Source organism: Aspergillus candidus, assembly GCF_002847045.1.
Source record: "Aspergillus candidus strain CBS 102.13 unplaced genomic scaffold BDW47scaffold_2, whole genome shotgun sequence".
Lineage (NCBI taxonomy): Eukaryota > Fungi > Ascomycota > Eurotiomycetes > Eurotiales > Aspergillaceae > Aspergillus > Aspergillus candidus.
This window is the reverse complement of record NW_020194007.1, coordinates 586,023-608,664: the sequence shown is the minus strand read 5'-3', so window position 1 is coordinate 608,664 and position 22,642 is coordinate 586,023. Positions and strand designations below refer to the sequence as shown.

Here is a 22,642-nt window from a genome sequence, read left to right as displayed (position 1 = left end):
GAGTGGAGAGGGAGCAAGTCAAGGACGGAGATGGGACTGACTGCGCGCAAATTGAACGCCTACAAATCGAACCCGAGCAAAAGCAACAGGGCAGAAACGCGGGTATCGCAGAGACCCCGAACATTACACTAGGCCGTATTAGGAAGGTGCGGTCTTTAATTGATCCTGACCGACTGGCGCGCGTCTATAACCCTACACCGCGTCTACTCGACCTATGCGGGGTCTGGATTTCCGGACCTGGGGTCATCGACAGGGGTTCGGTCGCTTGAGGGCACGTGGTTCCCCTCTCCCCTTCCAGAAAAAAAATAGGTGCCAAAAAGCCGAGGCATTAAATCATGTCATTGTCTATGTGGAAGGGTGGAAGAAGACACGGGTATGCCATGGTCTCAGAAGAAAAAAAAAAAAAAAAGAAAAAAAATTAGAAGGACAAGAAAATGGAGACAGAGAAAAAAGTATCGACATCAATGTCGATGAAGGGAAACGCCATTCGCACCCGTTTTCCAGACCCGAACACAGTTCTAATAGTCCAAACTCAAGCGTCCGCTCAAAAAAATTGCGGACTGAAAAACAGCGCCGCGCGCGGAGAGAAGAATATCAAAAGCCATGTACACATAAATGAAATGAACACATCAGAAAAGAAATGATAATAAAGGGGGGGGGAAATAAGAGAAGTTTAAAAAAGATGGGGGGCTGGAAGGAGAAGAAGAGGTGTAAGGAGGAGAGATGAAGGCAACACAGGATGAAACCGGGGGTCGGATCGTATAGTCAGTCAATCCACGAAAACAAGGACGCTTCCATCGCAGTATAATCGATGTTCCATCACCGTGGGGAATGCATTGGGCTAGTGCTTTGCCACCCCGTCATTATTTAGTCGAGTTGCTTCGTGACAGCATCACAGCAGATCCAGAGCCCGATCGTCGTCGGGTTCGAATCTCGCTGCCGCTACCACTTCGTCGCCTTCTAGCACCATCAACGGAGCCCCGGCGCGGTCTCTGGATTAAACGGACGTTCCAACGTTAGAATCACGCTTGCTGTCAACCCGAAATAACACGATCTTAGCAAAAGACAATAACGAGACACGAAAGGCACGCTCCTTGGACAGGAGGTAGCAAGACTGTAGGCAAAAGAGAACGGTCGCGGGCGGGGCATGACTAGAGAGCAATGGAACTAACCGTGGCTGGCACCCCCCGTCGATCCTTGCTGGAGCTCGGCTCGTCCAGCTTCAGAGCATTAAGGCGTTTCTGGCTGTCTTGAGTGAGGGCATCGACATCATCCAAGTGGACCGAAATTTCCGCGCTAGAGGCGCTGGGAGCCGGGGCCGGCGCAGGAATGCCATTCTTCCTGTCCTGGGCCTGTGCGGCGAGCTTCTCCCACCGGCTCTGTCTCTCTCGCTCGCGATGTTCGGCGCTGTTTTGCCGCTCGTTGTATTCGTGGGAACATTCATCGAACAGGCGGGGGTTGATCTCCATGAACATCTTCATCGCATTGAACACCATGCTGTGGATGGTTCTGGGGGTTGTTAGTGGCGGACAGCCAGTCCGGGCGGATCGAAACATACCTATTCCAGTGACCCTTCGAGTTCTCGTACAGCGGGGCGAACATGATCGGCAGGATGGTCTCGACATTGTCGCTAACAAGGTTGCAGAAATATTCGTTGTTCCAGAAGTAGAGCCCACGTTCGGCGACCTAACAAAATCAGCAAAAGATTCATATCAAGGGGTCACGGTGACGGATACGGACCTGGAAGTGCGGGCTGGCCACCGATTTGGCCAGTTGCTGGAACAAGGGCTCTTGGACCTTGGCAAACTCTGCCGGATCCATCACTTCGAAGATGTCCTCGACCTCATTCAAGAACATCACTTCCTTGGTACTGTTCGTCTTTGGCCAGTAGCGGAGAAGGCCCATGACCACCTAGTACTAGTCAGCACATGTGCGGGGATTAGAGTGCGTGTTCCGACGACGGAAGCCTCACCTCTTCTGTTAGGGAAGAGTCCTTCTCCAGGAACTGAACAATACAGTAGGCAAGCTGCGGATGATACATGCTCAGACTCTTGACCTTGTGCAGGGGAATCAATACCCGCGTCAAGAAGAGCTTGTGCTCCTCCTTGAGCGGCAGGGCGAAGCCATTGATGATCGACCCGAGAATCTCGAGTAACTCAGCAATCCCGTTGAAGCGCTCGGTCTCGTACGTGAATTGGAAGAAGACATTGTTGATGGATCGACGAATATACGAGCGCAAGTTTAAGAATTTTCCGTAAATCCGATGCAAGGTGGTCTTGAGGAAATCCCGTTCCCGGGGATCTTCCGAGTCAAAGAGCTCCAATAACTGCAACACGGTTAACGATACAGCCTATGGCGGTCCATCGCCACCCGAAAGCCTACCTGAAGAACAAAGTGATGATCGATGTACGCTTTCGCGATGTTCGTGTTAAAGTCCTGACTCTCGATGAACCGCAGGAAAAATTCGTAGACCACCTGGATGTGCGGCCAGGCGACCTCCAAGACCGGCTCGTCCTCCTCCGGGTCGAACGCCTCGCCTTGGGGCGTCACGGGCGGGGGGATCGGTCGGAAGAGGTTCTTGGCGAACATCTCGACGACGCGCGGGTACATGGGCTCCGTGATGACGGAACGGTTGTTGGCGACGTAGTCCAAGAGCTCATGGAGCGCCAGCCGCTTGATCTCCTTCGATTTCATATCCGCGGTGGGGTCATTGAAGTCGAAGATGATATTGCACTGATCGATCTTCTGCATGAACAGGTCCTGACGACGATTGGGGGGCACCTCGTGGAACCCCGGGAGTTTCTCCAGCTCCCGCTGACGCTGGTCAGAGATGTCGAAACGCGACGAGTGCTGGCGCTTGGGCGTCCGGATCCCTTCCGACAAATCTTTGGGGGTCGTTTGCAAGCGATCGAAGACATGAGACTTCCGGGGCGGAGCGAGATCACCGGGCATCGTCTCTGCGGCGCCGGGGGGAGGGGCATGCTGTGCGGGAGCGACCGGCAATGAGCACCACGACATTCAACCCGGTCGCACATCCTCCAGACGTCGGATAGACGGGGATCAGGGGGGTTGGAAAGAAAACTCACCGGACCGCTGGGGCTAATGACCAAGCTCGGGGCCACTTGCTGACCTTGCTTGGTGGGAGTGCCTGGACCTCCATTATTCACAGGTTGGCCAGCCACACCGGCGCCCTGCGGGGTGGAATACTGACCTGCTGGAAAGGTCCCTGCCTGCGGAGCATTATCCGGCGACTTCCCTCTGGTATCGTTCACGGATGTGGAGGAGGAGGTTGGGGTGCCTTGGTTGGGAGAGGAGGACTGCTGAGCATGGTGAATTCCGATGGAGGCTTGGTTCTGGGAGTTGGCGTCCTTCTTCTTCGAGGATTTATTCGCATCCTTTGCCCTCGACAACTGCTCATGCTGGAACGGTGTTAGTTGGGAAAAGGCGGGATCATATAATTGAGGAGATGTGGCCCATGGGGTCTTTTGGCCCGGTGGGTGGTGGGGAGGGGAGGCGGAATGGATGGGACAACCCAGACAAACTCACCACTCTCTGTCTAAAACCCTTCATTGTCACGGCAAATAGGACCGTCACATGTACTCAAACGAGAATCTCGATGCCAGTGCAGCCGGGAGCCACACGCGAGCCGGCGGAATTGGGGGGGTTGGGAAGTGCGGAGAGTCGTTCAGGAGAGCCACGGCGGGTCGATTTGTTTATGTCGGGGCCTGGGGCATGACCACATAAGTATTTCCACCACAATAGCACCGACGCAGATTCCGGTCAAATCGGATCGGTTGAAGAGGGATTATCCGATGAATAAGCACCGAACCGATCGGAGAAAGGGGGGGGGAGAAAGAGACTGATGGGTGGGAAAGGCAGTATCAAGGAGGGAGGAAAGCAGTAGGTAAAGAGGCGGGTGGCAGGCCAGCACCAACACCAGCAGGAGGGCGGGAGAGCGAGCGAGACTCTGCGGACTTGGGCTGTCGACAACAACCACGCAGGCACCGACGACGGGGGAGGACGGGTGGAGTTCAAACGGACGACCAAACGCGACGAAAGGGAACCAGAGATTAATCACAAGTATTCAGACTTACCTCAGGATGAAAACCAGCTGGAAAGGATCAGGAGACAAAGAGGGAGGGAGGGAGGTCAACTTTTGAGGGAGGATGTTTAGGCGCGAGGAGCAGTTGAGCCAAGACGGTCCAGGGAGTGGCAGCAAGCAAGTCGCAGCTAGTAGTACTAAGCACCGGAGCGTTGGTGTACCTCGTACCCGAGTAGTCAATCGAAAACACCGTGAGTGCACTGAGTGGTCGGGGAGTGGAGTGTAGGTCAGGTCGTCGATACCTTAGTAGTATTTAGTTGGTTCAATCTAGGTCGGCGGTAGGCGATCGTCTTCCGTGTCGCTTAGCGGCTGGGTTGGCTTGGACGAAGCGGGGGGTTTTCCTGGTCAAGCCTCCGGGGGATTGTTCCAGCCAGATTTATATCCACCGGAGAAAGGGGGGGAGAGATCACTTAAGACAGGATAGAAAGATGAGGTTGGTTTGTCCACTCGGTGGGGTTAATACCGTGGAGATAAAAAAGAAGTGGTGATTGAGAAAGGAGGGGGAAAGGAGAGAGAGAGAGAGACCGTCAACTAGTATTGGAGTGTGGCTGAAAGGCGCTCGGACGTGTGGTTTAGAGAGATGGATTCGAAGGTTTTGAGTGGTCGTGGTCAGATAATTATGTTAATCATAATAAGTCCATACTAGGATCAACGAAAAATATCCGATCTATAGACAGCCCAGACAAATGGGAAGGGAGAAGGATGATTTCTTATATCGTGGATTACTGGGTACGTGGTATTATTCCAGGTGTTCAAATGGGGGTTTTTATTCGCCTGGCTCTGATTAAAGTCAGGACCCTCCTACTTCCTGTAAGGGGCCCTTCATCTTTACCCATCCTCCCGGACCGTCGTGTTTGAACTGGAGTCGAGACCATCCCATTCCCAGTCATTGTTTAATGGCCATACTGCCAGATATCCTCCTTTCTCCCTTTCCGTCCTGTTTCTCTTTTCCCTTGTTTTCTATCCGCGATGAGGTCACGTGCTGTATCGGACTGAAACTGCTTACCTCATCGTATGAATAAGCCTCCTTTTGTTTGAGCTAACGTTATATGGTTAGTGTTCTCTTGGCGACGTCAACTGCCACTGGTTCCAGATCTGTTTCCACAGTGCTGCTATGTTCCGTACAAGAAAGAAGAGACTTATATGCTGATACCTGTAAAAAACTTATTATTGATCCTATCAGAAGGGTAAAGAGGACGAAACAGCGGTACTGATTAGTACAAGGTCACGAGGCACGTCACGCCTTGGCCACAATTGGTCACATTGGAATAACACCATGAAGTCGATGCTGGCGGGCATTGTGCATATCTTAAGGATAAGTAGAACAAATCAACTCAGAAACAAATACACCGTCCTATCCGTTTTACCCCTTCCCTCTACCACAATCGTTAATCTCAAACTTGGTCTCGACGCTCGCTCGGGTCCTGCGGCTTGATCTCAGGTTCATCCTCGGCCATCAGGGCGCGCAGAATGACACGGCCTTCTTGGCGGTCCTCTTCATTGTAGACCTTCAGGTGGCAGAGTATGAGAAACCTGAACTCGCTACCAAAGTGTGTCTTCATCCACGCTGTCTCCTCTTCTGTAAGAGGCCCGACTGCGGCGCCCTGAACCTGACGAGAAGCTTCCTGAGGAGAGGCCTGCCGACGAGGAGCCTTCTCACTAGTGGTCTTCTGGCTGTAGGTCTTCTCACTAGAAGCTATCTGACTAGAAAACCTCACTCTAGGACCCTTCTGACCAGCGGCCTGCTTCCCAGAGGTATACCAAACCGCAAACCTCTGCCGCTCACTCTCCGGCCAACGGGCGAGAACGTTGGGTCTTTCAGACGGATCAAACGGCGAACGCCCAACAACCGGCCCGATGGGGGGTCCGGTGAGCCGGAGCTCAGGCAGCGGGGTGTGGGGGGTAAGGGGCTTGAAGTAGGCAACGGCGCGGCCATCAGGGTGGCTGGTGATAGAACCAGCTCGGTTCTTCGAGAACTCCATTCCGATAATGTACCTTCCGACAATGGGCTCTCCGATTATGTTGCAGAATGCTGCTGGGACGTGCAGCACATCGTCTAGATGGAGGGTGCCGTGCGAGTTGGGACCCCGCCGCGTTGGTGCGGTCTTGGTGGGGATGTCGACTGATCCAAAACCGATGGATGTGAGGTTTTGGAGCATTCCGTCTTCGATGTATGATACGAATGGGGTGTAGTCGTCGGTGAACCAGCAGCGGTCTTTGGCAATGCTAGTACGGCTTGTAAGTGATTCGTTGCTAGGGCTGGGTCTTGCGAGCGCGGAAGACTCACTGGATGTCCGAATTGGTGGAGAATATCCAGGCGGGGCAGGGAAGAGGAGACTCTTCGTCGGTTGGAACCGGTGAGGCCATGGCTAGATAAGGTACTGGGACTGGCTATTGCGAGAGATCGCCCGGCGATGAAGTTGATGGGCCAATTGATAAATTGGGGAGGCTCAGGAGGAGGCAGGTGTTCAGCAGAGGATAGAACGATCAATATAATTGATCAGGTGACGGATCATGCTTTGACCGTTGCTTTGACTTACACACTCAACACCATGCTTCATAGTCAAAAGGGACAACTAGGTGTATAAACTCTCGAGACAGTTCTCGTGAGACTACGGAAGATCCCACGGCACCTTTTAGTCTAGAAAGTAATCCGGTCTACGACAGATACTACATGTAATTGTACGGACGATGGTAAGATCATAGTTCCAATGCACTATATATTGAGGATTAAGTTCTCTCAGTCACAGTCTCTGGATTATGTGTATAGATAGGAAACTCCAAGCCAAGCCTGACCTGAACTTACTGTCGTGCTTACATATTTGAAACCCTGGCTAGGGATATGCTTTCTTTTGAAGTCAATTCACACTGGAATCGCCCCCATGACATAGTAGAAACATCCGAAAAATTATTAGCATTTAGAATCATATAGTAATCGATATAGCTATATACATATGAAAAAATATCAATAAACACTCTCTGATCCGATTATCTCAGACAGAAGAATTTGTATCTCCACGCAGGCCTAGCCACTTCAGGGTCTTTTGAAAAATAGACGAACCCAATACCCACTCTTCTCGAAACCCCATATTTCGTAGCAAGGCCCAGCACAATTGAATACGTGCCGGACCGAGTGATAGTGTCACCAGCAACAACCGGGACAAGCTCATCAACAACTCCGACCTCTTCGTCAAATCTAAACTCCCCTTCATGTTTACCCAATTCCAACCGTCGGACCTTGTGGTCTTTCGTCATATCCACAAAGCAAAACTCATTTGGTAACAGACAGGCCCCAACAAAGCCCAGTGTACCACAAGACAGTTTCGTTACAGGCGGAGCCACTACCCGTGAGATCGAGAGAAGCGCATTAGCGTCTATCCCGAGAACAGTCTTCAGATACTCTTTGGCGCGGGCTACTTCATCAGGCTTAATGCGCTGGCCGGGCACGCTACCCTGGTTTGCAGCCTCCCATACGGGAGAGGACCAACACCAACTCTCCTTCTTTGGTTCCCCGAAAATCCAACTTGTGATGACTGCGTGGAGGGGTGCTTTCTTTTTGATGGCGTGAGATATGTATCTGGAAATCCAGTAGCTCTCGGCGTAGACGAAGTCAACAGGACCGGTCCAACAGGCCCTGATTTCCCGGGTTAGTACTACCCCAAGTGGGTCTGTTAGGATGACTTACCACGACCATGAAGAAAGACGATTGTCGGGGCTACTATGTGGACGTCTCGTGGCATTGTTGGATGGGAACCAGAGGATGCTTTGGTAGAGAATCCGGGACGGGATCCCCTGGGACTGGCAGATAGTGGGGCATGAACTGTCTGTAGACTCTCTGAAGCGATTGAAGATGCCCTCAAAAGCATTTAATATATCGTGTGGCTTAGTGAGTTCCTTGCGCGTATAGTCCTGCACCGCCGCCTGGTAGCTCTGGACACGATTTCGTGCATTCACGTCTCCAAGGTACCGGTACGGGGAGGGATCCGGGTCGTTCCTGATATGGCCGTTCCATATAGGAGGCCCCGTCCTAACGTCCACTTTGCGGAAATGACTCTCCCTCTCGCCATGGTCGTAAGCCTCCCTCCACTGCACATCTGAGCAATTAAAGTAAACCTCGTTGGTTGCGAAATATAGCACACGCTGCGATAGGCACTGTTCCTGGAAGGTCCAGCCCCGAGTATTCCACTTCAACCTCCGCACTTCATCACAGAGTGAGGGCGGACATAGTGAGAGGCTGATGCTTCCCCCTTCAGGGACAGCAATCCTCTCCGGCTGGATGGGGTATCCTGAACGGGGACTTATGCCCCATAGCCCTGCGTCTGCGTCTGCGCCCGCTGCAGCGATGGCAGTCACGGCTGCATGGTCATATATATCATCCATACGGCCGATCAATCGATCTACATCCTGTGGATCATCCTGCACAATACACAGCGTGTCAACCCAGAGATAGCGCATGCCAATCTGACGGGTCAATTCCATGGCGTCACGGACGGTACGGGGGATTCTGCCGCCTCGGTGTAACGCTTCCTGCGTTTGGGGCAGGGATTGGGGCACACCAAGCTCATTGACATTGTTTTTGGTACTGAGGAGGATGGGTGCTGTGCCAGGCTCGCTGTCAAGGATAGTCTTTACCGGGCCCCATACATAGGACAGCGCGACATAGTCGCATCTCTCGTCCTTCAAGACTAAACAACTCTCTACCACATCGATAAGTCGGAATAGGTGTTCTGATTGAATCAAGTCACATTTTTGATGGAAAGACTTTGTCGAATGTTTATGCCTTTTGCACTCCTCAAGCCATCGTTTGATGAGGTCGACATCGATATGCTCCCCGATCCCTCGACGAGGCAGAAGTGTCCCTCCCAGGGAAGAGCAACTGGACGGATCTGGCAGGGACTCAATCTCTGCTATGACGAAACGATTCTTAACCCGGTCGACCTCCTTGATCGGGGCCCTGTTGCGTTGTATGTTTGGGGGCTGCCAATCAATCGCAAGCAAGAGCCGAGGGTGTGGATGTTGGGTGCGGCCGTTGGTTTTGGTAGAGAAAGGGCTTTTACTGCGCATGTATAGCCGGACTGCTGTATTCGCTCTTGAGCAGACTTCTTTAATATTCCAATCAGGGCCCCACGTTAAGCCGACTGACTGGGAAACAATCGCGCAAAACGGGCAGTTCGCGTTGTCGTATTCCGCTAGACAGCCAATGAAGACGTCCTTCGTTTCCTGAGACAGCAGCGTCACCAAGTCTAGTTTTGCGCAGCGACCGCATAGTTGCTTGGGAGGGTTCTCTTTAGGGGGATGCTGATCAATAGGACCGTCATTCTTCGGACGGAATGCCAAGGTTTCCTCGACTGTCGCTGTTGACCCCATGCTCGATGGCGAAGTGGTAAAGTTCGGAGAGCCTGAGCGATAATCCCAGTGCGGAGCCGTCCATATTTAAGGAGATGTAAAGATGGCCAGACAGTCTATAGTAAGCTTGTAGATCAGTAAATACCGAGCAATCTCACCTCCATCGAGCTTGCGCGATACAGCCAGTCAGCACGCATTAGATGTAGAGAAGGGGTTCTTCGCTGTGATCTATATGCAGGATTCATTCAGCTTGCCCCACATGATAACCCAAACACGAAGATATATACTAAGTGAAGTAAGTGTTAGCTGGAGATAGTCGGACGCGCATATAGATCAGCAACACTATACCGAATTCGGTAATCCGACGGACTGGCGGGTGGACTGAAAGGGATGGATGTCACGTGTTGCCAAGACTCCGCGTGAAGGCGCTTTTGAGTGCGGTTCATGATCAGTATTGCTTCATCGCATGTCTTGAAGAAAGCTTCGACTCAGGACACTGGTGAGATAGTTGATTAGGACAAATTATGCATGGAAAAGAGTGAGCACACTCTTGGAATTACAACTACTACCATTCCAATGGTGATCAACAATTCGAGCATCGCAAACCGATATATATAACTGGCTCGTGCTACAACACTACTACACCTTAATCTATTGCATCAACATATAATTAAAAGTGACACTGCTGCATCTCACCATGACAGACCAACAACCCAGAACAGCTCCATTCTACCACATCCCCCAACGATCTATCATCAGCATTGAACACCCAGCCATCGTCCAAAACATCGACAAAGCAATCGACACCCTCCAAGGCAATGGCGGCATCCGACGAGTAAGCTCTATCCCCAAACAGAAGGTAGAACCCCAACTAAAAGCCCAGGTCCTCCGCTCCTCCGACACCAACACGGCAGCATACTTGCGCCTGCGGCCCGAGGACGCCATGTGCAGACCGCTGAGGTCAACCAACACGGTCTCCAACAACGTCGTCCTCAAAGTGACCGTTCCAAAGCGAACAGGCCGCAAGCGCAAGCGGGGATCTGACGAGCCGTTTACGCATGACCCCTCGGAGCCGCAGCAGAGGCGTACCGCGCAGCAGCTCCTGCGCAGTCTGCAGGATAATGTGGGCCGGTATCAGGTTGAGCCGGTGGGGATGGTGAACCGGACGCATGTCTTTCGGGGTGAGTTTTAGAGGTATCCGGATTTAGAGGGACGGGCGCGCTGACTACAGTAGGAATGCCTGATTTCGTGTACTCGACGGCCGGGAGCGCGTTCAGTAACCGTTTCCGCGAGGAGATCCTCTCGTTTGATGGTGAGTGGTGTTCCCCTGCTATCGAGATGGATACTAACCTCACCAGTCGAGAAAATGAAACACTTCGACCTGGACATGTCTAAAGGGGCTGGTCGGAACGCAGACCTCATTCCCCCGCCGTCGTTCAGCCACGGCGACATTCAATTCCCGTACATGTGCGTATCTCTTTCCAGACACCAAAGCCAGACACCCAACTAAACCATACAGATACCGCCAAAACCCCACGGTCCGCCAAACCATGGACACATCCGGCAACATCACAACAATCAACACGCAACGCGCCGCAAAAGTCCTCACCCACCTCGTCCCCTACGACATCGACCCTGTCCCCAGCCAACCCCGCGACAGCTGCCCCCCAATGGAAAAGCTCGACTCGACGATGCGCGAAACCATCACAATAATCGCAGACCTCTTCGCCCAACGACCCGCCTGGACACGACGCGGGCTCCGCAACGCCCTCCCCAAAGTCGAGCAACGCTACGCCCTCCGCCACGCAATCCCCTACGTCGGCTACGTCTTCCGCTCCGGCCCCTGGCGCGACGCCATCGTCCGCTTCGGCCACGACCCCCGCACGGACCCAGAATACCGCAAATACCAAACCCTCATGTTCCGCATCCTGCCCCGCGAACCAGACGTCGCCCGCGACGGCGGCGGCAGCGCCGCGCACTCAACACCCACCCCAACCCCGAGCGCCGCCGCCACCGCCGCCGCCGCAGCAGCAGCAACACCAGGCCCAACAGGCGGCGGGCGCCGCCACGCCCTAACACGGATGAACGAAGCAGCCCACGACATGCAATCCGGCAGCGAGGTCCTCCCAACCGACACACACATCTTCCGCTCGAAGCCGCCCCTCCCACGCGACGGCCGAATGTGGATGTTCTGCGACATCGAAGACCCCCTCCTACGCCGGATCCTATTTCCAGAAGAACAGCAGTCACCATCTCACCAGATCCGCGCCGGATTTCTCCGCGAGAAATGCGACATTCTCAGCGACGGGTGGTACGGGAACGGGACGCTGGCGAAGGCGAAGATGGTGATGCGGGCGAAGATCCTGGCGCTGTTGGGTGAGCGGGAGGCGGACGATGCGGACTTTGCGCAGCTCTTGACACTGCCGGATCATGCGGCTTCGCCGGAGGCGTTGGCGGAGGGGTTCTCGCTTGATCCGCGGGTGGCGAGTGCGAGGGATCTGATGCTTGCTACTGAGGTGAGGAGTACGATTAAGTCTTCTGCGGCTTGGAGGGCGATGGTTAGGGGGAGGGGGGAGAGGGGTGGGGGTGTTAGAGGGGGTGAGGATGAGGGTGAAGATGAGGATGAGGGGGAGTATGTTGAGGAAGAGGAGGCTGAGGAGGAAGCGGTGGAAGAAGCGGAAGGGGGAGAGGGAGAGGGGACAGTTGCTGGGGGAGGGGGACGACGGGTGCAGTTCCAGGAGGGTGATACTACGATGGGAGGGGAGGGTAACGAGGAGGATAGCGAGATGAGCGATATGTAGTTACTCTAGTTTACTAGTGTAGACAATTCATCCCCAGAATTGTTCAACACGACCATGTAAGGTTACGATTACAAGGAAGAAGACAAGCCTTAGACTAAAACAGTATTAGCTAAAAGTAAGGTAGTATATACATCATGACACATAACCATAAGGCATTCTAAGCTCGTAACCGTCGATCATCAAGAATAAGGAAGCAGGCAAAGAGATAGACAGGTTGTCCAAGTGGGTGGATAGAAGGGAGGAGACAGTATGTCGTGTAGACAGATAGAAGGGAAGTAGACAGATAGGAAGGGGGTAAGCGAGCGAGCTTCATCAAGCTGGTAGGTAAGATAGAAGAGGCGGGAGAACAAGGAAAACAGGCTAGTCAAGCACGACAAAAGAAACCAAACCTCAAAAAAATCAAAACAAATGAAATAAATCAGGGTATGCAACTAGATTCCCGCGCCGAAAAGAAACCAAATCAACCAAAGTAACGCCGTCCGTGGTATATTGATATAAGCATGACTCTACACGTGTCGCAACATGTGTATGTGTGTATATCAAGAGTCAGCCTCGGCGGGACCAGTCGCGGCGGTATCCGCCTTTTTCTCATCATCAGCGTTGAGGGTCTCCTCTGGAGCAGTTTCCAAAATCGACTCGACAGACGAAACGCTCGACAGCTTGCTCCGCGTGTGCTTCTTCTTCTCCTTCTCCGCAGTCTCCCGCGGGAGATTCTCATCCTCCTCATCATAAACCACAGCATACGAAAACGCATGGCAGTCCTCGCCGTAGTAATCCGCAGCAGGAAGATCGCCTAACGGAGAGCGCGCGTCCTCCATCGCGTCCTTTCGCGAGGGAGCGGGTTCCCGGGCTGGGGCGGACGCGGACTCCACCTCCAGCTCGGCGGGGGGGATGTTCTCCTTCCCGCGGGCTTCGGACGAGATAGTCGCAGAGGTAGTCGCCGATGCAGTAGAATCGTCGGAGCCAATATCCAGCACGGTAGTAGAGTGCTGCATCAAATTGGTCATCTCCTCCTGTTCAGTGTCGACGTGGATATCAAAGGTCCAGGACGGGGGCGTGGATTTCTTAGACGCGGGCTTTTGGGGCCCCGCCAGGGCAGCGGCGAGGGAGAAGGGACGGGTGACGCGGGAACGCTGGTCGGGGCGTTTGGAGACGTTGGAGCGGCGGTGGGAAGAAGATCGCGGGGTGGATTTGACGGGGGAGCGGCCGGCGGGTTTGAGGATGGGTTTGGAGGTGGGTTTGATTGGGGTGGTGATGGGCGTGGGGGTCGGTGTGGTGGTGGTGGTTTTCGGGATGGTCGAAAGAGCAATGCGAGATGTTTTGCTGGGTTTCAGGGAGGGTTTGACATCGTCGTCGTCGTCGTCGGCGCCGCGCTTGCGCTTGATGGCGTTACGCGTCGGGTCGACATTCTCGGCGTCGAGGGCGAGGTCACCCAGGGGGGCTCTCTTGGCTGGGATACACGTTAAAGGGTGTTTGTAGAAGAAGGAGGAAGGGTATGTACCAGGCTGACGGTTCAGATGAGAACGCATGAGGGATCGCACGCGTGGAGTCTCCAGATTGGCAAAAGGTTGACGCATGATGGGAGTCATGGTGAGCGCCATGATGAGTTTGTTTTGGTGGGGCTGATCTATCAGTGTGATTGGATAGGTTGATATCGAGAGATCGATCAAGGGTGTCGATGTAGACAATTGAGTTGAATTGAGTAGACAGTAGAGTAGACGATCAAGTAGACAATTATTATAGACAATTCTGACAGATGAAGAGAAAGACAAGATATCCAACCGACAAGTCCAGAGAGGGTCAAGTTTATAAAGACGGACCAAGCAAGGCAGCGTGAGGGGCTCAACGAGCGCGTCGAGTTCGTGTCGGTCTAATTATGCTGCTCCACGCAAGGGCGTGTCGCGTTACTCTTTTATAATATCATACCTATTATAACTTTGTAATCTTACCATAATTATCATTATTATAGTAAAAATATAATTATAATTATTCCAAATAATCTGGTTATCGGTCCTTACTCCAGTCAATTATTGACGATAGTTCCCCGTGACTCTCCAACCCTAATCCTCTTCCACCTCTTCTTCATCACGCCCATCATACAAGACTTTAGATAGAATACATAGAGTTCCCCATGAATACAGCCCCAGAAAAGTAAGAGTGAGAATAAAACCCCTTCAACGCGTCCCACACCATCATCTTCCCCTTCCACACGACCCAGCTCCCCAGATGATGACGGTTTCACAATCCTCCCCCTCGGGCGGCTAGAAGATCTGCAAGGATCCCAACCCGTTCATTTCCAGTACATATTCCAGATTCCCCGGCGCCTTCTAACCATTCTACTCATTCTTCACACCACTCCACGGGGGAGCGTCTGCTGAATACGTGGAGGAATGCACGGATTGACTTTCCATGAGGCGCTTCATCAAACTTACTAAAATGGGCCATTCTACTTCGTACCCCTGCCTACCTATGACTGCTGGTGTCATCACGTTCAGAGGAATCTATCTGATCCCCCGACGCGCGTGGTTGTTCCACCGGTGGAACTGAAACCCCATGCGAGGTGACATGCGAGGTGGTGGTGAGTTGGCATTGGGATCGTCTGGGGGATTGGTTGGATTGGTTTGAGTTGACTTACTGTCGTTGGAGTACTAAGTCTCGGGTTAAGACACTGGTGGTAAGGTTGGTGTTGGATTTCGTATTCAGTCTGATGAGCTGGTTTGATTCTTCACGGGATGAGGTTCGAGATCGAGATCGAGATCTGAACGTCCAGGATGGTGTTGAGGAATGCTCCCGTTACTCGGTCGTTGGTCCATTCCTTTCCGATTCATTCCTCGCGTCTCTGCATGAATGGTCCAGCTTCCCATGAATGGGCCCTACATGACTTCCTCGTTTCTCGTGCCTGCAATGTATGTCCGTACGTGATATCCCATAACTGAATCATCATTCAATCCATCTATATCTATTATACAACGCGTCTTCCCTTTTATATTCCCCCTTCTCAAATTTCATCCTCCCACGGAATGCTATCCATCGCCCCCTGTCGCTCCACGCACCGCGCCGCCGCCCGCGCCGACACCCCCATCGCCATCTCCATAAACCGTCCATACCGATCGCTCTTCTCCTCCGCCGTGAGCTCCCGTCCGCCCAACCCGGCCAGACGCCTCTCCTCACGCCACCTCGCCACCTCCGCCGCATACGCACCCACAAACGTATCTCCCGCCGCCGTCGTATCCAGCACGCGACTCACCGGCGCCGCGGGCAACTGCTTCACGAACCGACCCGCCGCATCCGCCTCCCCAGCAAACCCCGCATCCGCCGCACTGTACCACACGCCCTGCGCGCCCAGCGTAACAAGCACATAGCGCACGCCCAACTGGTGGAAATACCGCGCCACCTTCTCCTTGCCCTCGAGCGCCGCCGCCCCCGGCACAGCCGCAGCCAGCGTCTCCTCCGCAGGCGTCATCAGCTCCGCCTCCGTCTCGTTCATCACCAGGTGATCCACCGCCTTCCATGCATCCTCCGGCAACCCGCCCGGCGGCGCCGGAGCAGGGTTAAACATGACGTCAGGCCCGACCTCCACGCCCTGCTTCCCCTCCGCGCGTCGCGCATTCTTATAAGCCGCCAGATCGCGCAAGATCCCCACCACCGTGTCGACGGGGATCTCGCCCTGCATGACGATCACGTCCGGAACAGGCGCCGCGAGCGCCGACCCCAACACGTCCGGCACCGGCTGCATCCCCGTGTAGTTCGCGCCGGGGGAGAACAGGATGCGGTTTTCGCCGTGGGCGGAGCTGTCGACGACGATGACGGCCACGCCGGTGTAGGCGTCTGGGATGACGCGCACGCGGGACGTGTCGATGCCGGATTTCTCGAGAGTGGGCTTGAGCAGGCTGTTGAAGTGGCCGTCGAGGCCGCCTACCGCGCCGACCATTTCCACTTTGACGGGAATTTTGGACGAGGTGGAGGTGGAGGATTGGGGGCGGGAGACGCGGCCGCAGGCGACGGCTTGGTTGGCGCCTTTGCCGCCGGCGCTGGTGAAGTAGGAGGTGGAGGTGATTGTTTCGCCGGGGTCGGGGAAGCGCGGGGTTACGGAGACCATGTCGGCGTTGAGGGAGCCGATGACGCGGATGGTGGCCATGGTGGGTTATAGGTTGGTTGAAGTTTGTAGGCTGTGGTTTTTATTCTTTTTTCTTTCTTATGGAGAACCCTGAATTGGGTATGAGTAGGGGTTGTTGAGCGTGGGGAAAAGGGAGAAAAGCGAGGGAAGAGGAAGAAAAGTGGGATGATGAGACGGGATGCGGGGGGGAACTAACGTCACTCGGTGCGGATTACCCCGGTTATCGTCGCTGAACTCGCAAATGGTTGCAGTCGATTTGTGTAGTTGTAGAAGACTGCGACAGAGATTGAAGTGCAAGTATTTGTAGAAATATCAACAGGTGAGACAATCTGGATCTATTCTTGTAGTGGCGTTAGGGTATGAGTGGTAGGTAGTACTCTGTTGGGAGTTAGGGCTTGGGGTCTGGATCTATACTAGCCAGATCGGTGGTTAATTTATCAGCATACTGGTTATTTGATAGGAAAACAAGTCAGATCGGTTGAATCAGTTGATAATTTACCTGTATTTCTTATATATTTTCATTTGTTGCTGTCAAAAAGTTATCGAAAATTTTTACACAGTGCTGGTCTATGTAATCTGTTATATGCCACTCACTAATCTCATAGCCCAGTCAATGTGGCTAAGTGCCATGGTGAACCCATGGTTATTTGGTATGAAGCGAAATTGGACTGTATTTGTACTTCGTGATAGTCAAGTACCAGGATAACGGACAATCTCCCTGTTTTGGTAATTGTGGTAAATAGCCTAAGCCAGTCATAGACCACAATAAATGATATGGCGTTCCTAAACATCTCATGATCTGGTTGCTTGAGTATCTCATCATCTGTCTCCACGAGATTGGTGCAGGATTCTTGCGATTCTGCAGGTGCTTAGAGATTGAGGTGCCATACTGCTTGAGCAGGTTGTCCGCCGTTGGGTTCTCGATGGCCACCACGAGCAATTCTCTGGTTTGTCCTTGAGATTCTGTCAGGTTTCCAAACTTTCGCCCATCATTTCTATCCTTCTACTTAAAGCATATGCATGCGGCATGGGTAGTGGAATCATACTACCTTAGATCCTGCTAACTTTAGCATGATATTGTCCCAATAACGATTCAGCTTGTATTTAGATAGAAGGGCCGATGAACAATAGCTTCAGGATGATAAAATTGATCATCCTGAAGCTATAAAAGATGTTGTTAAAGATTACATGAATGCAAGAAATATTAAGATACAGATAATGTGGGAGATGTCCTGCAAGTTAGCTGACATGTTAACTGATTGTAATTCCACACGTCATTGTCAGATATATACTGAATATAATACTTATAATTTTGTTGAAAGTCCTCATAAAATGCAGTCAGTAGCTCCTCCCTACCTATTTTTCACTCGGGATTACTGAGTGAGTACTCAGTGAGCTCTCGGGTTATTCACCCGCCCATGTTCTGGCCACACTTTATCAAAGGCGTTACTGTCAACAAGATCAATATATATATCACTCTATTAGCTACACTGATAACAAGAAGAAGAGTGATAGAGGGACTGTAACAATGACAATTGATATAATCCAGATGTAAGAAGAGTTCGTGATAGAATATCATCCCAATCGCTCGATAAAGAACCATGCAGATGCCCAATAAATAATGCAGGTGGGCTATGCATAAGAATACAATTGTCCATGGACAGTATGAGTCACGAACAACCTAGTATCTCTAGCACATATTATCATCTACGGATGAGTATTAGGAGAAAGGAAGTATGGTTTCTATCCTGATATACAGCAACCAAGAAGCCCCTACGTAGGGCTACTGCTGTAGACGGATAGCTGCAGATCTGAAAATCCTATATATCAAACATATCACGTAGACGCTTTTCAAAGGATGTCAGGATTTAGTATACCTCAGAGGAAGTACCCCCAGACAAAGACTCTGTCCAAGCCATCAAAACTTGTATCATAATGACCTTTTCTGACGGATCTCCATCCAGCAGAAGAGCCTTGTAGCCCGGCTAGACCTACCATCAGTTCGGACACGGAATTTTTGCTATCTCCGGGGTAGTGAATACATTCCCGCCGTAGTAGAGTCGAGTCGATGGTAGATGAATGATAGAAAATACACCATGTTATACCATGTCAATGGTATTGACGTCGCTGGAGTTGGCTGTATAAAAGACTCGCTTTCTATTTCTCTCCTTCTCTTTCATATTTCCTGCTTCTTTTTCTCCATCGATATCTTCTCAAGCCTTTAGTGTTGCATAGTCTGTTGAGTATCAATATCATTGCTTCAAAAAATCTCCATCCTGTTGAGAACACTGTCACACTGAGAAGCTATATCAAAAGAGTCACCTAGCCATACTCCAGTCACCAAGTAAGTACTCACTGTTTCATATCCTCTTCCCACACCCACCGTGCATAAGTACATTCCCTCCTGCACTTCTTTCAAGTCCTCCACTCCTCATCGAATTCATATTTCCTCCTACATACCCTCCACCTCTACCTCCACCCCCTCCAAAGATCATACCGAACATCCGATGCCAAAATGTCCACTCACACCCTCTCAGAATGCAGCAACACATAGGCCGCAAGCGATCAGCCAGCGAGCAAGCACCCAACTACCCCACACAGGGGCGAGCCAGCTCACCAAGCGGCGACCAGCGCCCAACTCACACAGAAGCCACCACCAGCTTCAGCGGCACCATGACCATCCGGTCCGAAAAAGAAAGTCTCGACTTCGCCTCCAGCCACCGCGCCTCCCCATTCGCCTACTGGACAGACGGATCCCAGCGGTGCAAAAGCGACGAAACATTCTGCGCGGCGGGCGTTCACTTCCAACATGAAGCGGGCCACTCATACAAAGGGTATGCGCTTGTGGACGGGAAGGAGAACAACGACGCGGAGATGTTTGCCGTCGGCGCCGGACTGAAGGCCGCTGCTCTGCAGATTGGGAAGATGGATGCGGCGGGCAGACCGGAGCGGATTTTGCTGTTTAGCGATTCGCAGTCGGCGCTCGCGGAGTTGTGCCGCTGGCCGGATACCCTACCGGGCCCGGTGCATGATGTCGCGGGGTTTGCTGTTGGCTGGGCGCGGAAGCTCCAGGCGATGGATGTCGCGGTTGAAATGCACTGGGTTAAGGGGCATGGGACGAGTGCGGGCAATAAACTCGCGGACCAGGTGGCTGCTACTGTGACGCGCTGGGTGTCTATTATGGGACTTCAGCACGGAGAGGGAGTCCCGTATAATATTGGCGAGTTTGAGGTCGTCAATGTGAGGTTGGCGTGGTTGGGGGATGGGAGTGGGTGAAAAGGTATTTCTTGGGTTGTTTTTGGGGTTGGGAGTGTGGGTGTTATTGGTGTTTATGGTGGGATTTTGATACCCATGTTGGTTGGCATGTTTTGCACTTCATTTGGCTCTGTACAGAGAAGGAAAGCATGTCGCACGCATGAAGAATTTGTATTATCATAGAATGCATGGCCTGTATTATTCAGAACTCTGTCGTACTTCTCAAGAAAAGAGATCCGTACCTCGACTTGTATAATGTACCCCCATCTAACGCCAGATTCCCTCGCTGTAATGTATCCCATATAAATCCCACATAATAGACGGTAGACAATAAACAACAGACAAAACATCCCCGATGCATTCTCCCTGACAGACTGTCCCATTTTGCATAGTTCCATCACTTCGTCATCAAAGCTTAAGGAAAAGAGATAAACAAAAGAAATCAAAAGTTTAAGGAGCGTTCCGGTACACCTGCGAACCACCAGACCGAATGCGGACGGTATCCCGGCGCTGCAGCACCAACAACGAGCGATTGAGAGCCTGTTCCGTGTAACCGCGGCCGTCGCAGAACTCGCGCCGCAGCGTCGCCAGGCTCGTGCTCCAGCCGAGGGGCAGCCGGCGCTTCAGCTCGTCCTCAATCTTGCTCACCTCCTCCATCATTTCCTTGGTGCCCTGACCCTCGCCTTGCGTAACGGCATCCATGGTCGAGGCCAGGAAGAGACGGATAGCCTCGTCGACGTGTGCTTCCGTGGCAATTGGCGACAGGCTCAGCTTCGCCAGGGACTCGGTGATACGGACGATGGCTTCCAACTGACGCACCGTGATGGGGATCGACGACCGCGTGTTGGAGTCGAGCTCCGCGCGGTGGACCTGCTTGCGGATGGAGACGAAATGCGACGAGAGCTTCTCGGCGGCTTCGGGAGAGAGACGGGGGGCGCAGCGACTGGATTGATAAGTTAGAGTTTTCTGGGTGTAGCTTTGTCAAGGGAGTCAGTCTTACCTTCGGCAGTAGCTGATGTACCGTTTCATCGTATCCACCGGGACCTCAGCCTCAACCTGCTCTTCCATACCACGGCCTCCCATATGTACGCCCATGACGTGGCGGGCGATGCGCTCGTCGCGGCCACGCTCGTGGTCATCGCGGACGATGAAGATCATATCGAAACGGGAAAGGATGGTGGTCTGGAAATCGATATTCTCGCCGGGCGACTTGAGGTCGTCGTATCGGCCAAAGACCGGATTCGCCGCGGCCAGCACCGACGTCCGCGAGTTCAGGATGGTCGTGATACCGGCCTTGGCAATGGAAATGGTCTGCTGTTCCATGGCTTCGTGGATGGCCACCCGGTCCTCGTCTCTCATCTTGTCGAACTCGTCGATACAGACGACACCGCCGTCCGCAAGGACCATGGCGCCGCCTTCCAGGTAGAACTCCCGGGTGGTGTGATCCCGCTGGACTGATGCAGTCAAACCGGCCGCGGACGAACCCTTACCCGAAGTGTAGATGGCGATCGGGGAAACCTTCTCCGTGAACTTCAACAGTTGGGACTTGGCAGTACCGGGGTCACCCAGAAGCAACACGTTGATATCTCCACGCAGCTTCATCCCATCCGGCAGAATCTTCTTGGAACCGCCCATCAGCAGACAGACGATCGATTTCTTGATGTCCAGGTTCCCGTAAATCGAGGGGGCGATGCTGCGAGCAAGGGCGTCGTACAAATCGGGGCGTCGACTGATCTCCAAGAATTCCTGCTCTTCCTCTTCCGAAAAGATTGCGGCTCCCTTGGCGGTCTGGTCCAGATCCGTCATTAGGCCGACTGCCCGCAAGTACGGATTGCGAATAGCCACGGCATTATCCGACTTGCCGCCCTTCTGGTAGATAGAGAAGATACCCATGACCGTGCACCGCGACCCAGGGACTACCCTGTTGGCCAGATACCGGTCGGCCGAGATCAGGACATGTCGAGGAAGTTCACCAACCGGGACCTGGTCTGGAGCTTCCTGCAGCTTGAGAACCTGTTGATCGACAAACTGACACCTCTCGTGAGAGATCACATAAGGATCCAAGGGGCACGCTTCGTTCTGGTCGCCGGGATCCCTGTTGCGACCGCACCTCCGGGGGAGGGTCAGCCCCGAAAACCCCCCATCGACTCGTATGTTGTCGGTGTGGTCACAGCCCTTGCATCGGATGTGGACAAGCGTCGCCTTGGACGAGATGGTCGAAGCGCCAATGACGATACCCGGGATGCGCACCAGATGAGAGATATTTGTCGCATTCAGGTCCCGGATGGAGATATGCGTGGCGGAGGAGTGTAGCAGGAGCTGATGGGTGGGGAGGGAAATGTCCCGCTGCGAGGGATAGACGATTCGCTGGGTACATTGCTGGAGGGCCGCCTCGAACTAATAACCACTGTCAGATCGGCCTCCTGATCCCGGCAATCTGTTTACTTACGAGAGGGATGATATCTGCAGGCTCTGTCGTGAGCTTGTGGGCGAGCTCCTCATTGTAAGAAATCAAATGTGCGATATCGATATCGCAATAGTACTGTTTGACGAGTACATTTTGCCGGAGTTGATCTCTGAGCGCAAATATTAGCTCAATCCCCCTCTCTATCTCGTGTATATCTATATATCCATATCCATATCCATGACATACCGGTAGATGAAAGCATTGTCCAGCTGGAATTCCAGGACAAACTCCCGTAGTCGGGCCTGAATCTGTGTGCGAGAGTCCTCTGCCCCATCAACGGTCGGTGCAAGGACACTGAGTGAGTAAGGAGTACGTCTATCCATGATGACGAACGTAACCAGGTTTGAGGGCAAGAAGCGGGGAGGGAGGGGAGGAGAGGAGGGTGAAGTGAGACTTGAATGTGGTCACTAAGGGAGACTCGACCCAATTCAACTTTTGCGGGAACACGAACCGAACGCGACGCGTCTGGCAGCGCGTTAATTGATTTTCTCTATGCCTCAGGCATAACACTGAGGCATCAAGGCGAACACCAGGCACAGACAAGGCAGCAGCGA

The 22,642-nt window shown here is 52.9% G+C and overlaps 8 protein-coding genes across 8 annotated transcripts; 2 read left to right on the top strand and 6 right to left on the bottom strand.

The window, feature by feature from the left end:
- Positions 1 to 363: 363 nt before the first annotated feature.
- On the bottom strand, positions 364 to 4,116 carry BDW47DRAFT_98159 (protein phosphatase 2A regulatory subunit RTS1). The gene is made up of 8 exons (XM_024820580.1): positions 3,547 to 4,116; positions 3,087 to 3,419; positions 2,383 to 2,982; positions 1,973 to 2,326; positions 1,741 to 1,911; positions 1,559 to 1,686; positions 1,173 to 1,509; positions 364 to 1,031 (listed from the first exon to the last, which is right to left on the bottom strand). Exons 1-8 carry the CDS (start codon positions 3,568 to 3,570, stop codon positions 1,023 to 1,025), a joined length of 1,956 nt encoding a protein of 651 aa, XP_024676269.1. The 5' UTR covers positions 3,571 to 4,116; the 3' UTR covers positions 364 to 1,022.
- A 1,373-nt stretch (positions 4,117 to 5,489) lies between these two features.
- Positions 5,490 to 5,935, bottom strand: BDW47DRAFT_98148 (uncharacterized protein). Its single transcript, XM_024820579.1, has one exon. The coding sequence runs from the start codon at positions 5,662 to 5,664 to the stop codon at positions 5,497 to 5,499; it is 168 nt and encodes a 55-aa protein (XP_024676268.1). The 5' UTR covers positions 5,665 to 5,935; the 3' UTR covers positions 5,490 to 5,496.
- A 1,155-nt stretch (positions 5,936 to 7,090) lies between these two features.
- On the bottom strand, positions 7,091 to 9,694 carry BDW47DRAFT_131473 (HET domain-containing protein; the record flags this gene model as incomplete). The annotated part of the gene is made up of 2 exons (XM_024817318.1): positions 7,788 to 9,694; positions 7,091 to 7,736 (listed from the first exon to the last, which is right to left on the bottom strand). The coding sequence occupies exons 1-2, from the start codon at positions 9,467 to 9,469 to the stop codon at positions 7,091 to 7,093; spliced, it is 2,328 nt and encodes a 775-aa protein (XP_024676267.1). The 5' UTR covers positions 9,470 to 9,694.
- Positions 9,695 to 10,145: 451 nt separating this feature from the next.
- Positions 10,146 to 12,249, top strand: BDW47DRAFT_122028 (transcription factor TFIIIC subunit TFC1; the record flags this gene model as incomplete). The annotated part of the gene is made up of 4 exons (XM_024815757.1): positions 10,146 to 10,629; positions 10,683 to 10,760; positions 10,807 to 10,915; positions 10,968 to 12,249. 4 exons carry the CDS (start codon positions 10,146 to 10,148, stop codon positions 12,247 to 12,249), a joined length of 1,953 nt encoding a protein of 650 aa, XP_024676266.1.
- Positions 12,250 to 12,675: 426 nt separating this feature from the next.
- BDW47DRAFT_26292 (uncharacterized protein) lies at positions 12,676 to 14,083 on the bottom strand. The gene is made up of 2 exons (XM_024818599.1): positions 13,751 to 14,083; positions 12,676 to 13,699 (listed from the first exon to the last, which is right to left on the bottom strand). The coding sequence occupies exons 1-2, from the start codon at positions 13,848 to 13,850 to the stop codon at positions 12,789 to 12,791; spliced, it is 1,011 nt and encodes a 336-aa protein (XP_024676265.1). The 5' UTR covers positions 13,851 to 14,083; the 3' UTR covers positions 12,676 to 12,788.
- Positions 14,084 to 14,954: 871 nt separating this feature from the next.
- BDW47DRAFT_98143 (ribokinase) lies at positions 14,955 to 16,684 on the bottom strand. Its single transcript, XM_024820578.1, has 2 exons — positions 16,563 to 16,684; positions 14,955 to 16,456 (listed from the first exon to the last, which is right to left on the bottom strand). Exon 2 carries the CDS (start codon positions 16,385 to 16,387, stop codon positions 15,248 to 15,250), a length of 1,140 nt encoding a protein of 379 aa, XP_024676264.1. The 5' UTR covers positions 16,388 to 16,456; positions 16,563 to 16,684; the 3' UTR covers positions 14,955 to 15,247.
- A 2,220-nt stretch (positions 16,685 to 18,904) lies between these two features.
- Positions 18,905 to 19,642, top strand: BDW47DRAFT_122025 (uncharacterized protein; the record flags this gene model as incomplete). Its single annotated transcript, XM_024815756.1, has 1 exon — positions 18,905 to 19,642. The coding sequence occupies one exon, from the start codon at positions 18,905 to 18,907 to the stop codon at positions 19,640 to 19,642; it is 738 nt and encodes a 245-aa protein (XP_024676263.1).
- Positions 19,612 to 22,481, bottom strand: BDW47DRAFT_98140 (MCM DNA helicase complex subunit MCM5). Its single transcript, XM_024820577.1, has 5 exons — positions 22,275 to 22,481; positions 22,071 to 22,197; positions 20,622 to 22,018; positions 19,864 to 20,564; positions 19,612 to 19,814 (listed from the first exon to the last, which is right to left on the bottom strand). The coding sequence occupies exons 1-4, from the start codon at positions 22,409 to 22,411 to the stop codon at positions 20,072 to 20,074; spliced, it is 2,154 nt and encodes a 717-aa protein (XP_024676262.1). The 5' UTR covers positions 22,412 to 22,481; the 3' UTR covers positions 19,612 to 19,814; positions 19,864 to 20,071.
- Between the last annotated feature and the right edge of the window lie 161 nt (positions 22,482 to 22,642).

Excerpts from the sequence above, each read along its gene's own strand:
- BDW47DRAFT_98159 (XM_024820580.1), bottom strand. The coding sequence starts at position 3,570 with ATGAAGGGTTTTAGACAGAGAGTG. Across the intron at positions 3,420-3,546 it reads AGGGTTTTAGACAGAGAGTG|CATGAGCAGTTGTCGAGGGC; the intron begins GTGAGTTTGTCT and ends ACACCGTTCCAG. Across the intron at positions 1,510-1,558 it reads TCGAAGGGTCACTGGAATAG|AACCATCCACAGCATGGTGT; the intron begins GTATGTTTCGAT and ends AACAACCCCCAG.
- BDW47DRAFT_98148 (XM_024820579.1), bottom strand. The coding sequence starts at position 5,664 with ATGAAGACACACTTTGGTAGCGAGTTCAGGTTTCTCATACTCTGCCAC.
- BDW47DRAFT_26292 (XM_024818599.1), bottom strand. The coding sequence starts at position 13,850 with ATGGCGCTCACCATGACTCCCATCATGCGTCAACCTTTTGCCAATCTG. Across the intron at positions 13,700-13,750 it reads TCATCTGAACCGTCAGCCTG|CCAAGAGAGCCCCCCTGGGT; the intron begins GTACATACCCTT and ends CGTGTATCCCAG.
- BDW47DRAFT_98143 (XM_024820578.1), bottom strand. The coding sequence starts at position 16,387 with ATGGCCACCATCCGCGTCATCGGCTCCCTCAACGCCGACATGGTCTCC.
- BDW47DRAFT_98140 (XM_024820577.1), bottom strand. The coding sequence starts at position 22,411 with ATGGATAGACGTACTCCTTACTCACTCAGTGTCCTTGCACCGACCGTT. Across the intron at positions 22,198-22,274 it reads GACAATGCTTTCATCTACCG|AGATCAACTCCGGCAAAATG; the intron begins GTATGTCATGGA and ends ATTTGCGCTCAG. Across the intron at positions 20,565-20,621 it reads TACATCAGCTACTGCCGAAG|TCGCTGCGCCCCCCGTCTCT; the intron begins GTAAGACTGACT and ends TTATCAATCCAG.